The following is a 21,036-nucleotide window of genomic DNA, read 5'->3' on the forward strand; positions in this document are numbered from 1 at the left end:
CAAGGAGCACCGAGCAAAGCCTTGGCTCGCTGTTTTAATATGAATGGCATATACAGTTCAATTCCTCCGGGCTTTAATAGTTCGAATCATCGATAATACGAGTGAACGGAACGTCAGCAAAAAAAAAGGCAGGAAAAGGGCAACCCGTTAGGTTAGCTCGAAGGCGGAGAACGTCGGATGATGGGAGGGTGGATCGCGTTGATCGAGGTTAGGGCGAAAAGGAAGATAGATGGCGAAGGGAGGCGGGAAGAAAAATTGTATGTTTGTGGTGGGTGTGGGTTTGTGTGGGCGTGTATGGTTACGGAAAGAGGTAGGGGGGAGGGGGAGAATAGAGTGGGTTAGGTGGCGGAAGCGAGAGGAATTGTCATTCGGTGGAATTGCAATTTCTCGCTGACGCGTGCTGTGCAACCTCCGGCGCGAGGAGTAAAAGCGGACTAATGATGCACACTAGACTTAATGCTCCGTTCCTGTTCTCATTTCCCACAAAGGTGCGAGCTGCCTGCGGGATGTCAGCCTGGAAATAGTTCCGGAGACAGTGCAACGTGGTCAGAAGGCGATGCTGCGCTGCCATTACGATCTCGAGGACGCTCCTCTTTACTCTCTCAAGTGGTACCGTGGCAGTCACGAGTTCTACCGTTTCGCGCCCAGCGAGGAGCCGCCCACCAAAATCTTCAACATTACTGGGATCTACGTTGACGTGAGTTTCAATATTTTTATAGAAAACAACCGTGTCTTGTTTGGTGTGACGGTATATTTATTAAGGACGTTTCGAGTTCGCTCGCAGGGCTCACAATTACTAAACGTTGAAGGGGTTCAAAGGATAGTTTGATGGAAATAAAAGTTAACTTATGTGATGTAGGTATTGATGATGCGTATAGGCGAAATGAAAAATGTTAGGACAAGTGGGAAAATATAATAATAGAAATTGTATTGGGTTGTCCAGATACTTCGTGGCAATTTTTAAGAAAAATTCGAAGACTTATTTGAGTTTTGATGTGTATTTATTGAAGAAATTTGCCTAATTTACATGAATGGTTCATGATTCCAAATAAATTTGTAATTGTAAATATATACAGGTGTGAAGTTTATTCATGTACATATTTATAATGGAAAATTGATCTGGAATTACGAAGCCTATCATTTAAATTAGACACATTTCTTCAATAGATATACAGGGTATAAATGCATATGGGACTGACTATAGGTACCATTTTATTCCACAATTCATGAATTGAAAAATAAAAAATAAAACGTAGAGTAAAACTTTAAGAAAAAGAATTTAATAGTGAAAATATAATAACATAAGTAAAAAATAAAAAACTCTAGATGTTGTCTTAATTAGAAAAAGTTCATTTAATTTTTCCTCGTAATATTAAATTCTCTTTACGATTCATTTAAAACACCCTTCAAAATGATTACAAATCTATTATATATTAAAAAAAACTCAAAGAGTACAAGAATGAAAGGTATTGTATTTCTATCCTTACCAGGCATGTGTAAGCATTTTCCAACGCAATTAATATTTAATGAAAATTTTCTCACGAAGCGAAAAACGTTTATTCCAAATTTTGATCATACTAAGATAAAGGAAAGGCGGTTACTGCAAATAATTTGCAGATATTTCAAGCATAAAAATTTCATTCAGTAATATCGCGTTCTCGTTTCATCTCCGCACTTTGAGCGTCTTCTGCGCGGCATACCCTCTGGAATTTCTTGTTGTGGTACTATTTCTGCCGTTGTGCTTCTCGTCTTCCCTTTTTGACATTCCAAAGGAGTGTTTGTGGCAGTAGCAGACACGTCTAGTCACACGCAGATTTATTAAAGTCAGTGCTAAATTCCTTAGAAAATATCCTTCTTTTTATTCCCCTCATTGCATCTCATTTACTGTTACTTTTAAGACCATCTGCCAAGTACAACAGCTCGAAAAGAACTATGATGTCTATCTTGTCTCCCAGCTTGTAACCCTTTTAGGTGTGTAATTTTTAACAATTTTGCTAATGCACTTGTTAGCTCACTTGACAGGACTGGGCCAGTACATATTATTTACATTTTCTTGGTTTCAAAGGATTAGTGAACCAGGCCAAGACATGTGAGATTAGTTATCTAGTTGAACTACATAGCAGAGAAAGTTGAAAAATAGGAGTCTTTAGGGCTACTAATCTAACCCTAAATCCTAACAGATTTACATTTCCTTGGTTTCAAAGGATTACTGAACTAAGGCAAGACGTGTCAGATTAGTTAACTAATTGAACTACATAGCAGACACTGTTGAAAGATAGGATTCTCTAGGTGCACTCGTTTAATCTTAAATCCTAGCAGGTGTCATATAATATTCTAAAGCAATAAGACTCTGGAAGGATTACAGTGGCTGACGTGAAACTCTATCTAGATGTCTCGTATACTTTCCAGACCTGTATACGATCTGTATGCTCCAGATTGAGAGCAATAAAACACGCAAAGACAATCAGAAGAGGAAACAGAAATTCCACTTCTGGCTCCTCTATACCTCTTTGGTTCCTCTCCCAGACTCTATACGTAGTTTTATCGCGCGGTGCTGGCCGTTGTTCGTTAACAGTGCCCTTCACCGCTGTAATCACCGTAAAACAGTCCGCTTTTATCATCGTTCAAACATTTCCGTATACAGTTCCGTAGCACGGTTGCACGCAGTTCCGTAGCAATGTGGTTTGGCGGAGATCGATGCAACCGCCTCCGACAGCTCGCGTTTACGCAACTGAAAACAAGTTCGGCTGCCCTGTTGTTCCCAGGTCGAATGAATGATCTGCGAATGCCGTGCACACAGCTTTTACGTTTATCGTTTCGTTGCACACGCGGTCATCCTCTGTTACCTCCTAACTGGTGACAGAAATGTGCAACGCTCACCTCGCTGAAGTGTAAAGCCTCGCAACGAGAAGCGTTGTTCACGCCAGTGTCGGCCAACCTTTTTTCGTTGTTCAGATAAATGGATTTTGGCCCACATGCCGTGAAACTGGTGGAATTTTTGGAAACCAAAGACACGTCTATGGCGGACACAAGTTGGTACGAATTCAGAGTATTCACACAATGGGAGTTGAGAAATTCTTCAGCTAACACTACTGTATCATTCGTAAGAACATTCATTAAATTAGAGTAACAAACAAATTTGTAAATATCGAAGAGAACCATGAATTTTAACATTCGAAACGTCTCTTAAATAAATTACTTGGTAACACAATCATTTTTCATTCGGTTCTTCAGATAAACTTTTATTCATTCAGCTTGGAATAGTATTTCAGTTCATAATTCTTATTGTAATCTTTTTAAAGTTTTTTTATCATTTGACCATCTTAACTCTTTATTTACTTTTGTATCTTTTATTCGTCATTGAAGATTGTTATTTAAATATTTAAATATGTTATTAAATTTGTATACCTTTTTGATTTGAATGATACAAAATGAGGACACCTGGTTTACGCGTAGTACGGAGGTGCTTTTCGATTGTTTCGTTCGCTGCTTGCTCCATGAACTAAATTAATTTGAATATCGTCCAGCTTTAACTTTTTACGGACTGCCATTTTTATTCATTTCCAGAATGTCGTCGTTTAGTTATTATTGGATTGGCCGTTTTAGGAGATAATCAATTTTTGACGCGACACGCCGGTTTATCGCTTTTTCGCGCCGCTAATGGCAGATCTTCGTGGAACAGTTTTTCACGCATTTCAATCGCCGTAAAATTTGAATTGCTGATTGTAGAATTGCAACTGTACGAGGATAGGGTAACTTTTATTCAGGGTTAATCTCGTTCAATCCTTAATACTAATTTAATGAGGCGGAAAGAAGTGAAGATTCTCTAATAAATAATTTTCCACTCCATCTGTTAGATTTGCATCACGTGCTTCATCGTCAGATACCGTAATCACGTAACATAATCATCGTAACTGTCCCTTCCATCGCTCTAAGCAATAACGCACATATTAAAAGCGTTAATCTCCTTCAATCATTGATAATAATTTAACGACGCCAAAGAAAATGTAAAAATTTTGTGGTAAACAGTTCTTCCTCCGCTTTCATCTAGTTTTTCATCCGCATCGCATCGTGTGCACTCCACCTCACATAAATCAGCACGAGAAAAAAGCTCGCTGGCCCCTGGTGTTTGTTTAAAGCCCGCTGAAGGCAGCCTTCCGTCTCTCCCTCATCCCGTTCTCACCCCCCCGCCCTCCTCTCTCTGTGTCTTCTTGCTTCGTTATTTAAATCCCGCTAATTATGCATATTTTGTTTTACTTGTACCGATGAAGCAATCTCCCCCGTCTGCATCCCTCCGCGTCTTGGAGATGCTTGAACTCCAGCGTTATCTTGGTCTCGGTGTCCGTGCTTTCGCGCTTGCTTCATCGAGCCAATTTACTCGAGTGCCGGGTAATTCTTGATAAGATGACGATTTTCTCAAGTGGCGTGTCTCGGCGATGGGTCTACGGAAAGAAACATTTAGCAAAAAAGCGTCCCTTGTCGCGACGTGGCCTGCGTCGATATTAACATTTTGCCCGGCAGTGGAGCGCTGACGAAAAACGAACGCGATCATTCTTTCCCCGGCTCGCACAGCTGCGACCTGGATATTTAACGAAAGAAGAGTGGAACCGTGTCAGTTTTTATCTAACCGTGAAAATGCACGTCACGGCGTGCTATGGTTTGTCTAATAAATTATATATCAGGCTCAAGCCACGAGTTTGTAGACAGAAGTGTCTTGAACTTAAATTTTGTCTAGTTCGAATGGGTTGGTTTATTTTTTATTATGGTATAATTATATATATATATTTTATCATGTATAAGAATGAGGAAGGAGTACAGTAGAATTTTCACTCAAGTGTTGACGTATTGAAATAAGCCTTATAACGATAATGCATTATTCGAGCTTCGACTTTAAAGGTGTCGTCATTTGAATTGATACTTTTGAGAACAGATTTTGAGATATTTTCTCGTATGCTATTCTTTGTAAACAAATAAATACTATATCACTATTGTACCTATAACGTTTGAAAATTAAGTATCGAATATTAGAAATGCACTAATTGCAAAATATTGAATGTTCAGTTCAGCAACTATCAAGAGATGGTAATGATTTAGAGATGAACGTGTTTTCTGCAAGAATTGTTTAGGCTTTTATGAGTTTTCGGAGTGAACACGAGAGCAAAGGGATAAAGCAAGGTTTAGGATACAGAGTTTCCGGGCATGAATAAAGATTCAATGCTGAGTTAGGATAGTGTAGATTTTACATGACGTGGGATTGGAATGGCTCAGGGAAAAGTCAAACGGGAATACACTGGGTGCCTTAAAGGGCTGACATGCTATGGTATCATTGCGTAATGTATTCGCAGAAAAGTTCGGACCGTGACAAAACAATTCCGCGAAAATTAAAATTGTTGTGAATTTCTAAGGAATATTTAATTTCGCTGACATTACTATGAACTTCTTTTCAATTTAACATATTCTCATAGATACACATACATATTTTCGGACCAAAATGTAACATTCTGTATTTTTACTGTTCCATTTAGTGTTTTATTTCGTGTAGAATGACCGTTTCTTATAAAATATATCTTCAATGCAGTGTTTTTAACGTTGAATTCTTTATCATTACGCTTTGGAAAAACTTATTCAAAATTCGAGGTTTGTACATGGCAGATACGTTATATGTCACAACCTGCATGTTCACCGGCGATACAGAAGATTTCCTGAATTGATGTGTACATTCTGAAATTCAGATTTCCAATGCACCGCAATAAAATCTACTCGAGTTATTTAAAGCCAATCCTCTCCAGGCACTGCATGTTTTCCTCGAAGAAGATACTTGCAATTTTCAGTTTAAATAGACATTCAGTTTCCATTTATAGCTCATGTTTTACGTAAAATATATCAGTGCATTGTATAGTTAATTTAAAAAAATGTTACTAAACATATTGATTAGTAAAATAAGTCATATATCGGGCCATAAAATCTATAGTCTAAAAATAATTACTTCTAGCACCATTTGTCTTCTTGGCACGCATTCGTTATTTATACAAATTTAGTAGACACTTTAAATAGATCTTAAAGAGAATTCAATTTGACATGAAAAGACAAAAAAATAACAGTTGTCAGCGTAGTCGTGGTGGACATACTAACATGAACATATTATATAAATTATACGAATCGTATATATTCTGTATCATTTATATTTAAATTGAAAGCAAAATCTTAACGCCCTTTAGGAAGGAATATTATAAATATTACTCCATCGTGATAACAATTTTTTGCGGACATAATTTTCAAAACCAGCGTTTCGTCAAATATCATGACATAATCATCTCCGATAATTCGTCTCCATTTCATCATTTCCATTAAGGCTCGAACGAGTAAATACTTGTCCCATAACACGGTCCATGGTCGATCCCGTAATTACAAGAGTCGGTCCGCGAATATATTTCTCCTCGATTTTCAAGCAGAAAAACAGAAGGCAATGAACCATGTGAGCGCTTAATTCCGCGCAAACAGCGGCAGAGACGCGCCGGATATATTCGTTGGCCGACCGCAGCCGTGCGGAATTTAATTCGAATTATAACCGCGCCAGGTAAATCGAGTTATCGTTAATCGACGAGCCAGAACTCCAGGCGTCTACCCGAGGCCGTGCACGATAACGCGTGTCGTCCTAGCCTGATATCCATTTGCATTCACTTTACAACGCCCTTCGTCATCCTCTGTTACAGATTGCCAACTCCAACAAGAGTCAGGTAACGCTGCGCGACATCGACTTCGCCCTCTCGGGTACATTCAGCTGCGAGGTCACCACGGACGCGCCGAATTTCTACACGAACAACGTCTCGAAAAATCTCACGGTTGTGTGTAAGTACTCATGCATTGCGATGTTACGGAGTGTACATAGCGGTTCAACTCGACAACGCCCCCGCTACCCCCTAAACGTTCTCTGCCCAACCCCTCGAATTCCTGTGCACTGCGATTCCCGCGTGTGCGACATCGTAAGTCCTTTAATACCTCGCTGAACTGCGAGAAACACTGGTGGAGATAAAACGTGATTGTTTCTCGATTTTACGTTGTTGTAGTTGAATAGCTCTGCGAAGGAGTAATGATAGTTTCTTTGGGATCGAGGTTATAGAGTTGAAGAGCATTGAGTTGAGGATATAGAACCGTGATTTTGCTCTTTGAGGCACACGATTATAAAAGAACTTGCAAACGCGTTTCGACTTGTATACATTTCTAATTTTATTTATTGTTCTCTTAGCGTTAGTTCATAGTATTGCCACAAAAATGAAAAACTTTAAATAAAATGGTAAAGCTAAGCAAAGGGTGGAATAGTTTTTAACCCATCTAACATCAAAGAGTTAGAGCAGGATTGGGAGTAAGTGTCAGCGCACGACAAACATTGGAACTGGTGGCGCCACAGAGAAATGTCATGGCGCCCCTATGATCGAGACACAGACCATCCCTTGATCACAGTTTAATCATTAAAACTTGTGAAACTTGTTTTAAACTTTCACTAAGGGTTTCAACGTTCGACAAAATTTCAATTTTCCCCCCGTAGAAATAACCCAACTCCTCAATATACGGCGAAAAGTGTCTGACGCAATCGTCTCCGCTAATTCGGCTTTGGGGGCCATTCCCGGGAGCGTTTAAAAGTGCATTAGGGGTATAGTGACCCCGACAGTGGCATCGCGAGGTTAACACCCTTTGCGTATACAGGCTCTCGGCCACCCTCCGCTCATCCCGCGTCGGCCTTCAATCCTTGCGAATTTCCGCCTCGCGGGGAAAGTTTCTACTCGTCGACGTCATTAACCGCCTCGCCGTTTGATCCTGGCCCTGCCTGCACGCTCGAACCGGTGCATCGGGTTCGTTGTCACGAAGCGTTTTCGCGCGAGCGCTGCTGAACGATACGCGCGTGTGTACACGTCGCGGGAGAGAAGCCGGCTTTCGCGTAAATTTCGTCGAGTGTTTCTAATTTCCTCGAGTGCGCCGCGCAGACATCAAAGGGGCGCTTCTAGGGTTAATCAGTGCACGCCCCGCGATCGTGAGCACGTTTACGCGTTTTACGAATCCGTAACGACGCAACTTCGTCGGTTCCTTTTCAATGCCAGTCGCTTTAATGGTGGCGCAAGCGTTTCCCAGTCGCGCGGACTCAGGAAGTTTCGCTACGTCGAGGCGGAATGAATTTTCCTGTCAAGGTCACTTGAGAGAAAGAGCACGTTTCGAGGCTAGGAAAATTACTATTTGTGGAGCTTTTCGGGCGATATCGAATACTTACAATTAGCATGGACGGTTGGTGTGTCCGTTAAATGTATATGCTACGGATAGTGTTTCTTTCAAGTTTTATTGGGAAATGGTAATTTTCGTAGAAAGTATACGCGCAGTTATATAATGCTATTGAGATTTCCTAGTTGCAAGGTGGATTCCTCGGATAAAATAAAAATACATGTTTTTGGAGGTAGATGAATTTATTATTGTTATACGGAAGGATTCTGTAAAACGTTGGTTTGTTTCAAAATGGCGAGCTTTGTAAAAAAAAGTAGGTAAATTGTGAATTTCAATTCGTATGCGAATATTATTGAAATTACGGGAAGCCAGGGCGAATCAGTTTATGAATATGAGTGCATTCAAAAGTTTGTTTAAAATTTGTTATAAATTCGTAAAAATGTTATGGATAGGTAAACTTCATAAACAGAGTACGAACTTAGAATGTTTATAAGTATTTTATGAATTTATAAATTTCACATATAAATCGGTGCTATAAATTCATGAATATGTTATAAACCCGTGAAATGGTTGTAATGCTCATAAATGTGCTTTGAACCTCTAAATTAATTAAAAGTTCACACACACACATCATAAATTCGTAATTATGCATTTATACATCAATTATAAATTTCTAAATATATTATAATTTCATAAATTTTACAATTTCATGCTTTATTATTACTTTACTAGACTAGTTCAAAATTTGTAATTGGTCAGAAATAATTAATTAACACTTTAAATGCAGATTCTCAAACGCGTGGTCCGTTTGAGAATCATTTCGTTCCAGCATTCGCCTCCACGTTCTGCATTTGTTCCGCATTCATTCTACGTTAGGTGTGAAAGACAGAAAACGCAAACATGCATACACAAGTTCTCGGTCGCTCAAACGAGGAAACTGACATTGCGTGAAATTAGGAATCGTGTGATTAAAGGCTTGCCGCTGGGTCGATGACACGAACGTCGATCATCTGCTATTTTCGAGTAGAAAATTCTTCGGTTTTGAGTCATCTATGTTGCAGAAACGGATGACATTCTGACTAGAGAAATTAGGATTCATTGGCTGGAACGTGGCAAGACGGAACTTAGGTTGTAATCAATCCTGAAGACCGAATTAAGGAGAAACTTCGTGTTGTTGCTAAAGCTCTGTTCACTGAAATTCGTATCATAATCACACCCTTAGCTGCTGCCTCTTGTAATTTAATAATTAATACCTTGTCACTCGCTCGTATACTATTACGTGTCACTCAAATCTGCGTCGCTTAGGTTTCTTGTGTTATCAGTCATTGGAGTTTGTAACATACTAATTTCCTTGCAATATTGTAATTATTCTATTCTTTTGAATAGTACACTTATAAAGTGCACGACTCCTAAAGTTGGGTATTGTCGTGCTAATCGTGGCAACGAATATTAGCGGCAATTGTAGACACTGTTATAACGCTACTTGTTTCCCAAAATAAGGAATGCGAAGTACGATAATAGGATGTCTAGTAGTTTGCCAGTGGCTACCCTAGAATTTCCGTAATCTTGCATTTCGCTGGGTTCCAGCACAGTGGTTTCGTGAAATGTAGAGTTGAACCGCATCTCGATGGGAAGGTAAATTTATGGAAGTGTAAAAAAGAAAGAATGGTAAGAACTGTCTGAGGCGTGCTGTAATTAGTTAGTAATTTAAGTGAATGTAGCATTCTGTAGTATTTAATTTACTTAGAATACATAAGACTGAATGTTATGTGGATTGTATGAGTTGATTACTGTCAGAGGTATAAAGTCGAATAATCCAATTAATGAAAGGATTAACCTAAAATATAAATATAAATCAGTCTCACATTGCTACGAGCGAACAGTATCATTCTGAAGGGTATGGGCAAGGAAATATGAGCGATGGAGTTTTATATTTAGCGTGCTTTTGTAAAATTCGCGCATATATATTCCTAGAGGCGTTTATTTGACTGAACGTCTCCACTCGGCCCCAAACGTAATTCAGAGAAATAAGAACTAGGGATTTTATGATAATTCTAATGCTTCTTCTTGGTCGTTTCTTCGAATGGTCCATGAATTTCAAGCGCGTTCGGCGAGAATACGACAGTTACCATGAAAAATACTCGATTACATACGCTCAGAATTCTTATGCAGTGTTTTCGTCTCGCGACACGTGGAGCGGCATTTTTATCTCGGATTTTGGGATATCCCGCAAAACAATTACCAGAAAATTGATTCGACGAAAATTGTTCTTCCAGACCCGGGGTACTCCACGTGTGAAATTGAATTGAACACAATATCTAGTGTTGTTGGTTTTTTGTTTTTTTTTTAAGTGAATTACTCCATTATAACTCTCGAAAACGGTTGATTATTTTGTTGATGGAAACCAATTTTGCGTTTAAAGAGCATGCTTTTCTGAAAAATGTAGCCTTAGAGACGTGTCTAGTATCAATTATACCTTGGTATTTGTTGTAAATCTACTGGAACATTTTGGCATATTAAATTAATTAAGCGTAATTTTCCATATCAAAAATTAATACACTAACTGCACATATTACTTCAATACAAGTTTTGAAATATGATAACATATAGATCATGTTATTAAATATGCTTATATATTCTATTATGTAATTCGAATATAGTTTCATTTTATGATCGCACCAAGTAACGTTTTTACCTGTAAAAAATCTCATCAGTTTCAAAGCTGCTTTCAAGTAGAAAGCTGATAAATTCGAGATGTTTTCGCAGATTGATCAAGAATTAAAACACGTCTGTTGGAAGTTGAGGCACGAACGAGCAGGTCGATCGGTGTTTGATAGCAAATAATACGATGTTCTGTAATGAAAGCATTATAAGTAGTTGAACGATTCCCGGCATCAGCATGCCGAAAAGAGAGTGGCGAGAAACCATCCCTCGCGTGCACGTTGAACTTTAATCAATTCTCATAGTTCAGGTTCCCAAGTTTTCACACTTTCCAGAATGGACTTTAGGAGAACGAATGGAAGAATTAAGCGTTCCCAGAAAAAACGTTTTACTTTTTCAACGATAGCACTTATTTCAAAGATTTATAACGAAAGCTAAGCGAGGACAAATATTAAGTAGGGAAGAAAAGTGAAGCTAAATCAAGAAAAATTATAGGTAGAGGAGCAAATACGATGTAAATAGAATCTTTTACTTATTTATTATCTTCTGCTCCATTTTAATTAAACATTAATCGTCAAATAAACATTGTAATTTCTTTCTGTATCCCAACAGAAATGCATATTATGATCCTTAGCAAACTTGAAGAATATTTTCTTCGTAAAAAAAACCAGTATGCTAAATGCATTTATGGCAATGCAAAAATGAAAAACATACTAAACTTCTACAGAAGATATATAGTTACACAGAATAAAATATTAACAGTGTCGTAGTATTTTGCAAACTATATTCTACATACATTTTTAACATATTTCCCATATTATCATCCAACCATAAATGGATTAAGTTCCCAGTGTAATTGAATAAATGAATTAATTGACATTGAGTTCAAGGCATCTCTGTTGAAATTCCAATGCTAATTTACTTCGGGTATACGTTTCTATGCAAACTTTTGCAAATTGATGAACTTCTTTTCGTAAACACGGTGTCCACCAATTTTCAGTAAATGTCTGCGTTTAAACTGCACTAGCGGTCGGAAGTTTAAATTAACACGAAGAATGCTTACTTCTGGTTGAAAGTTAAATATCAAAAGTTCGTCGTTTTACTGCCGGTGCTCCCTCATTGAGAACATTGATCCACTCCCTCGCAAAAGAAGTTTTAAAATCGTTTCGCATTGACTCGTTGTTGCAGAAGTGAGATGACAAGGAAAGTCTAATAAACAACCGCCTGATAACTTTTGTAGAAAGTTGTTGTTGTGACAGTATAAACGCTTCATTATTTTGTTTATTTTTTAAACTGGCGGAAATAAAAAAGAAATAACAGTTTGAATGTGTTAAGATTTTTTTAATGTAATTTAGTTAAAGGATTTTTGAAAATCACGAAGAGCAGTAACGTATCATTATTTATTTGTAAATTCTCTTTGAGAATTTCCAAATTTAACAAGTCCAACAAAAATAATACTCCGTATTTTAAAATACAGAACAGTTTTCAACCAGTAGATTATTCTATTCTGTATAATTTTAAAATGATTATTACAAAATCGCACTTGAACGAGTTAAAGACAAATTACACGGTTAGGTATTGTATTAACTACCTGCAACGCAATTGGTGACAGAAGGTTGCTTCAATGGAGTGACACGTTCCGTCCTTTCTCATTATATTCCACGCTTCATCGGTGTCAATAAAAATACGATGTAATTAAACAGGCCTAGTAATTAGAACTCGACAGCTTATCAATAATGAACGTAGCAAAGTTGAGCGATCGATCGATGTCATTGCGATTCAGTAAAGCTACCACACGCGTCTGCAGGCACATTAGCCGACAACTGATTAACCTCACTCTGATGTGATTGAAAATGTCGTAAATGTACGGGGTGTCCTGCGAAACAGTGACAGGTTGCATCATCAATCCGATTTGAGATATTAAATCGGAATACGCAGAAGGTAAAATCGAATTAGCGAATGAGTTTTATTTATAATAGTCCAAAGTCGTATAACTTGTCCGTAACATCTGATGTACCAGTCTTGCAATTATGCATTATTTGTTAAAAATTCGAAATTCATATGCCCTGTACTATTTCGACAAGAAAGTATTAGATATCATCTAATATCTACCAGAAATTATGCTGACCCACTAAAGCAACTATTACAAATGGAGGCTATTGCCTTACGTTTGCATTTGCAAAGTCTACATCGCAGTGTATCTAGAAATTCAGTAGTCTATCATTTCCGTAATCTTGGGATAAAACCTCTTCGCGTAATAGCTGAGCAAAACTTCGTTGGCGAAGGTCATGAAAGCATTGCGAAGACCAGGGAACAAAGTTACCAGGTTTACATGGTAAACCAGAGCTGTTGGAATGTTGAATTTAGTTGCAGCGTTTGCTCGTAGTTCCACAAAAAGAAAGTACTTTGTTTTAACCCCTTGTGATCCACTAATGCCGCCGCGGCGACGCGTATATGCTATGACCCAGGTCGAGTATTATTTCTGGTAATACACAGTGAATTAACAAAATGAGTAAATGTATTTTTACATTCTTGCGGAGAAAATAACACATTTATTATTATTTTACTAAATATATAATATCTGTTCCATTTTATCATTGATAACAAATTAATATCATTTCATAATTGGTTATTTATTTACAATTATGAAATGTAGATTTCAAATAGCAGTAACTGTTGTATATTAATTAGAATCATTTTTCTGAAACCATTATTCTAATCCATTGTACCGAAGACTTACATCAAAGGTTTAGGCTGATATAATATTAAATAAAAATACACCCTGATTACACAAGATTTTAATTAATCTCAAGTGTTAAATATTATCATGAATGGGGAAAATAAAAATTAGATAATTCCGTTTCGACTGCTCATATTCGCCTATAGTGGCGCTTTTGCTTAAATTTTAATTTACTTATATTCTAACATCAAGTACTAAATAAATAGTCCACTCTGTATAGCGACTAAAGCGATAAATTTGCACGTAGAAGTATCAATTATCACTTCGACGTTTCAAAACCAGGCTTCATCCCAATTTTTCTGCAATCCGTAACGAAGAAATACAGAATTTTTTCCCCGCCACCCGTAGTTTATGACTTTCACCATTTCACCTGGTTGAGGTCGAACAATTCTTGGCCAGGGTGTCAGGCCAATTTTGAAATCGAGCTCCGATAAGCCGACTGCGAGATTGATGATCGAATGATACGCGATGCCTGTCGAAATCCCCGGCATCCATGGACCATTTAAAACCACGGGATTCGTGGGTCGTTTGTATCGCAGAATATTTCAGGGGGCAGCAACGAATGCATCCGTATAGAATGGTTCGAAAGTGACGTACATTAAATAAAACATACACCTCTGACTCCTCTTCATGGTTACTACGTCGCGATTATTCTGAGGTGGATCCAGGAAGGGTGATGAAGCAGCAATCTTCTTCTTAGAAGTAGTGATGCGCACGAGACAAGACGAGATTTCTACGATCTCGATCTTAATCCTCTAATGATATTTGGGTCGATTTAATAAATTAGTATGTTTTCCAAGATATTGATCATAATTTTATGTAATGCATGAAAACAAAATTTTGGAAAATATGTATATTGTAGTTTGATCTGTAGTTTAAATACACAAATTGTCGTGAAAGTTGACTAACATTTTGCAATAAAAATATATTAATGTTAATACATAATTTATAAAAATGAATTTTTCTGAAAACTAATTACATACTGGACACTTTGTTATTTTACTAATTTTAATTCTTTTCATACGATTAATATAAGTTTGATCATTTGAGCTTCCTCTCTAATTACTTCTTATAATACATAAACAAGTAATAAGAGCTTGATCGCATGAGCTACTATTTAATACGTAAATAAATAGTGCAGAAGAGATTGGAAATTATATTTCAACGTGTTCGCCTCCCTTTCACCCCCTGCAAAGCTTGCAGATCCCCCTTAGTGACAAATGTGGACACCCTCCCTCCACCTCTTTGATAATGACCGAAATTTCAGCTGGGTTAGTTTGAAAGTGTCGAAACGACCGTGTATAAATCTGCGCGCATTTCGTTGACGCTTGTTCACGTGCAATTTGAAACGAAAGAAACGAACATCGGCCGGCGACCATTCGGACTCCATTCCGAAAAATTTATGGGCACCGTTTAATCCATCCGAATGGATTTGTTGAGATTTTTACGTACGGAAATTAATAGCTTAACTCGAGAACTGTAACCGGGCTCGCGTCGCGCGCCGGCAATGATACGTAATGATTTATACTAGCAGCGATACATTTTTTGGCGGAAGAGTTTTTGGGGGTCGCTCGTTTCCAGATAACGTCGGTTTTAGTTTTTCATCGCTGTCGTTGAGTAATGCGCGCCCATAGGCGTACTTGGAACGCCTATTTTGAGCATTTTCAAGCGTATCAGTCCTCTGTAATTGCATCAAGTCTCGTTTGCAAGTGATGACATCGAAGCAACGTGAAAATTTAACGTAGAATTAGGATTCCTTTCTGATATAATAATTAGGTTATTCCTTGTATGTATTAGTGATGTATATGCGTATCATAAACATACATTACATATTATCATGTACTATCAATGCATAGATATCCACAAGCTTTTAATACCAATCGCTTCATCGCGTTCCCAACATCACCCAACCACCATCGTCGTTTCAGACGTACCAGAGAAGGTGCGAGGCTTCAGTTTCGATAAGTGTCGTTATGTTAGACGTTGGAATAATATCCGTGGAACACGTTCTTTATTAGCGGCACTTTGGTAGCGGCGCGGCGGAATTTCTCATGCGTCGTTTCAGACCATCCCCCGCGCCGGACCGGATATGAATTTCATATTTTACGATAATACCGCGGGATGTTCTTAAAGTAAACGAATCTTGGTCTGCCGCAGTTTTCACGTAGTCGAAGAAAAATCGTACTTACTCTGGGATTCCGTGGGACGTCGTTGAAACGACCTTTATATCGATTCTTATCTGAGCTCGCCGGTCCGCGTTCCCTCGTAAATATTGGAGATTGAAAAAGCCGCGGTTTAAATCGTAATGTTCTGTTTAATTCCCAGATCCGAGTGAATTTACTTTGAATTTCAATCTCGAGGCGCGAAATAAAATACGTGCACTACTTTTGATCGATTACCGGAAACGAGCCGATGGTGAAATTGGAGCTGTTCGAAACTGATGTGTGGAATCTGGTGAAATTGAATACGGGAATGGCGTTCGTTTATATGCTGTTTGCTTTTCGCGAAATTAAAGAAGGCACTCAAAGATATAATTGAAATAAATTGTATAGAGTAAAGGGATTTTTTGCTTTTTAATATTTTGGCGAGAGAGAGAGAGAGAGAGAGAGAGGAATTATTGAGCAATGTTCCTTTGGAGATGAAAATTATATGATGGGAAGAATTTTTAATTGAGCTTGAATTACCCATTTTTAAGATAACAAAATTACTTGATAAAAAATATTTCTTGTCAGGATACATTTAAATGCAGAGAACCGTGAAAATATTATTTCCGAAGCAAATGATATTGATGATACTCCCTTTTGACACATTATTCATATCCTGGAATTTTAAATATTGTCAATATAAAAATGAAACTGTTTGTTCGCGTTTTCATTGATTATAAATCTGGAAAATTTCGATTAAATTGCATTTCAGTGTAAATAAAGAAATGTTTTTCATCGATATGTGTAAATCAGCTGCAAAATCAACATTCGAATAAAACGCGATTGAAAACGTTTTATTATTTGGGTACTTTTGAATGTGCAATATAACGCTTCATAAATCTGGAAATTGTGGAAATGAGTGATACATATGTATAATTCTGATTCGTATGACAACATTAATATCTTTATTAGTCTTGACAATTAAACATTGAATGTTTCTAATTTTTTTATGATATGAATTTTGAGAAAATATATTTTAATTAATATTTGATCAACTGTGACTCATTGTTCTCTGTGTTCGCTATTAAATTTTTGGATTCCATCCAAAAATTCGTTACGAGCAGAAAGGGTGGAATTAGAAAATTACAGAGATGTACCAAACAATAGACACGCATCATTGGGATTAACCACGTAACACCAGAAATTAATCAGTTTTGTAAAATGTATGCACGCTTCTATGTGTGGTGGTGGTGGTGGTGGCGGTCGTATTAGACGTTCATTTGTTTCAGCGAGAGTTGGTCAACATCGCGACGCTGGTTCCATTAGCTTGAATAGAGTAATTGGACACTGTCAATTCGAGAACGTAATTCTCTCCGTAAATAGGGACTAACGATTTTGCTTAGAATTCATGGAAATGGAGCATTTACGACCGCTGCATTTTCCTGCAGGCATCAAATCAGAAATCGAGAACGTACAGGATGATCAGGAATGGTGTCACAAAATTTACAAACTACAGACATCGAAAGAAAGATCATGAAACGCCTTTCTGATATCAAATTACTGATTACAAGGTATAGGTACTTCATAGTAGCAGGTGAAGTGGGCACTATGTCTCTGAAATTAAAGGTTTTCATTCTTTGTGTTTATAGATACTTATTCTCAATTTTGAAGTGAGATTTGGAAGGTCTCAGGTGGAATTATTTAGAGTCAGAATAGCTTTTATTTCATGTTTTATTTGTCTTAGTCTTTTTTGATCAATTGTTTATATTATTTGATTTTCATAATGTTGAAGTAGCCACAAGAGGCGTGAAGGAATATTCATAATTATTTCCACTTCCTGTCTATATTTTAATTTCTATTCTCATTTAATTAATATTCAATGTTAATATTCGTGCAAGAAGAAACTCCAACAAATACGTACTGTTTGGCGTTGTTACAAAATTAAGCAGCACAACATAAATTCATACGCAGAAAAACAATATTTGAATCATCCTGTACGCGTATATGCGCGTGACGCGTTCATTTTGCTGGTTGTTGAAATGCCACTAGACCTGGATAAATGGAAATGTTCGATCTTTCACGCGAGCCATTGAAAGTTTCACCTCCCTTCCTGCACCTCCCCCTCCCCCCCCTCGCCCATACACGGGGAAATTCGTTTCCACGAGAAAATGTGAAATCATGTTTGCCATTTTATACATATACAAAACGGTCGGCGGTTATAGGTGCAGTAACTGTAGCGCAATCAAGCCGAAGTACCATTCATAGACGGAAGACGATAACATAACTGAAATTCGATTAGTCGTTCTATCGTTTCGCGAATCACCGGTTTATCACCGACAGGGTGAGAGGGTAAACGGTTATTTCCCTCGCTTCACTTCGCGGTAATCGGTTCCAGTTTCAGGTCTCGCGCCGGTGTCAGATAAGTGAGAGCGGCCAGGAGAGCTGCCGGGGATCTTTGTACATCCTGGGCTCGCTCAATTGTGAAATTAAATGTGATAACGGCCGTCCTAATTTCACCACTCGTTAGGCCACTGCTCGTTACACGTGCGTCTACCTGACTCTGAACCGTAAACAAGTCTGAAATAGTCACTTTGCTTTAACCTTTTTGCAAGGGCTAGTATTGCGTTGGCAATTCGTACAAATATAACTATTTTATTAACCCTTTGCACTCGAGGCCTGTATTTCTGATATTTAACAGCTCCTCAAAATGCTTTCTTAGCATTCCATTGCCACGAATGTTAAGCTTTGATTGACTTCGAAGACGTAGCCCGATTGTCATTTTATTGACACTTCGCGTTTCAAAGTAATTTAACCAAAAGTTACTCTTATTATAACTTTTTAATTCATTTCATATGAATTCGTTCAATATTTCTAAACTTGTTTCGTTCAGTGATTAGGCCAGGTCTCTTTTAGCTATGGGTGTATCGCGGAATGCCAATTAGCGACGAGAAAATGAACCGCGTTAATACTACGTTATTTGATATTCACAAATTAATCGTGACCAGTCTCTCTTCGCCTGGTGTCCTGTGTGATGGTGTCTGATTACGGCGACGGTTTGGAGAAACTGGACACTGCTAGACTGCAGTGCGAATGTTTAATGTTGGAAAGCATTGTCTGCCTGGATTAGTTTTCAGCCCAGTGATTCTTAAGCGCTGCGCCGTGGCACGCCATCGTGCTGTGTAACTAGCTACACTTCATCATCTTGTTCAGTCCCACTTTCTACCATTTTCAACATTTACGCTCTAATGATTCAGAAATAAAAGCTGCGTTTAGATTTTCTTCTCTAAATTGTGCTACGAATCCGAAGAAGGTAAAAACGTTTTTCTAGCATTAAATATAACAGAGCAAATTTTATTCTACTTATTAGTTTTTTCTGTTGAGTTAAACTTTTTGTATATTGTTCCAGATCTTGTACGTATGTATTACAAACCTTTTCTAATTTATAATGCGTGTACTTTGTTTATTTAGTTAATCTGTAGTAGTATGCTATAAGAGAAAGTATGAATTATATATTTAATTTATTCCTGGAAAAGACTTAAACTAAAATTAAAACATGCAAAATTAAATTGAATTTTCTAACTATATCCTAGAACCAGAAGAATTTGAAACAAACGGTCTGAACTGTGCTCTGAGCTTTAAATAGTTAAGAACCATTGGCTTAATCTAGTTAATTAACATTTACTTCGAGATCGTCCTGGAACGTATCACTTAATTCTGCATGCTAATTGAAATTAAAAGTTAATTTCTTATAAACTATTAAAGCTACAAGTTTCAAATATCACCGACATTTGGAGAATGTGGGACAATAGAGTATGTCCAATTATTCATTAAAATTTGGCATTGTAAAATATTAATAATTACAATAGAACTATATATATAAAGTTTGAATGAAAGTTCGTCTTTCTAAAAATGTTTAGAATGCTTTAGTATGAATCATCAATATTTTGTAAAAATATTAAAGTAAACAATGAATTAATTAAATCTTCGTCTCGACTACATCTCATCATTTAAATATTCGTAAGTATACGCGCTCTCAGAATACACTTTCCGAAGTGTGTGGCATCTATAACAAGATGAGATAGAAAGAATGTAGTTTCCTCTCGTGACTGCTACAATCACATCAAAATTAACGGACTGCTCGAGGCCGCTGGAAAGGTTATCCTCATCATACCGTTTGGCTTGACTACCATTTTATCTCTTGACTTTACGTTTGGCTAGGCTACCGTTCTATCTCTTGTCCAAACCTGCGAGTACAATTTGTCTATCTTTCACAAGTTTGCGTTGGCATGTGCAACTCCCTGTTAGACGCAGAGGCGAGCTGGCATGATCTGACAGTAGCAGTATATGTATTGTTCACAGTTATGAGAGTAGCCTAGAGCGACCAATTAAGTTTGATCCGATTATAACGGATTCATGGGTAATATTATAATAGAATGAAGGGCCATTAAGAAGAGAGATGAAATATGAATTTGTAAAATATGTAAAGAAAATATATAAAATATGAATTTGAATAAACATCCTCAGTTTACCGATAGTAATTGTTTGAATGCATCACGTTGAAATGGAGACCGAATACAGTAGGATTCGTAGCTCCATAACTGGGAGCTGGAAAGATGATTCTGGGCTTAAGTGGAATATAGTACCGTGTGTAAGGGGAATGTGGACAGTGTCGAATAATTTATGCTTAGCTTGACCCAATGCGACTGGCAGTTCCTTGCGGAGATCAATTCCTGAGCTTCGCGTGGTACGCTGTTGACAGCACTGGCTTAAACAAGCCCTATAGCGCCGCTGGGAAAACGTCCTTTGACTAATCCATTTCAAAAGTAATCCCAAAGTAATTAATTACTGCCACCTCTAAGCTACATTGCAGACTAATGCTTCCCAAATTTATTAGAGTTTTGCTCAATATACCCTTATAATTGTTTTTATATGAAAAGGGAACTTACTGCAAACACGAATAGACTCAACAAAGTTTATTGAGAACCTTAACCCTTTACGATCCTATGTCGAGCAAAGTTCGACAAAAATGTACCGAAATAAAAAAATTGGGAGTGTAGAGGGTTACCACCCTGACCTAAACATTTTCTTCGTTTATTTACCAGACTTCGAATTACCCATACTTACACGTGTACTAATACTTCCATAAATTCTTTAAATGGAACGCGGTGAAACTCCGTTTACGATACATGTAACTTAAAGTTTTGAAATGCTGGAGACCACTGTCGAAAGTTATCGAGGAAGCAACCATTTTGTCATGAATGCTCAATTTATACCGTCGCC

General features: G+C 37.6%; 1 protein-coding gene across 2 annotated transcripts in view; it reads left to right on the plus strand.

Annotated features, from left to right (window-relative positions):
- Window positions 1-21,036, plus strand: part of LOC128886164 (uncharacterized) — a 172,324-nt gene that overhangs the window by 87,398 nt on the left and 63,890 nt on the right. For both annotated transcript variants that reach the window (XM_054140809.1, XM_054140810.1), the window contains exons 2-3: window positions 489-697; window positions 6,714-6,849. In XM_054140809.1, the coding sequence (XP_053996784.1) occupies window positions 489-697; window positions 6,714-6,849 (345 nt within the window). The remainder of the gene's footprint in view (window positions 1-488; window positions 698-6,713; window positions 6,850-21,036) is intronic.

This window comes from Hylaeus anthracinus, unplaced genomic scaffold (genome assembly GCF_026225885.1).
Source record: "Hylaeus anthracinus isolate JK02 unplaced genomic scaffold, UHH_iyHylAnth1.0_haploid 11982, whole genome shotgun sequence".
Classification (NCBI taxonomy): Eukaryota; Metazoa; Arthropoda; class Insecta; order Hymenoptera; family Colletidae; genus Hylaeus; species Hylaeus anthracinus.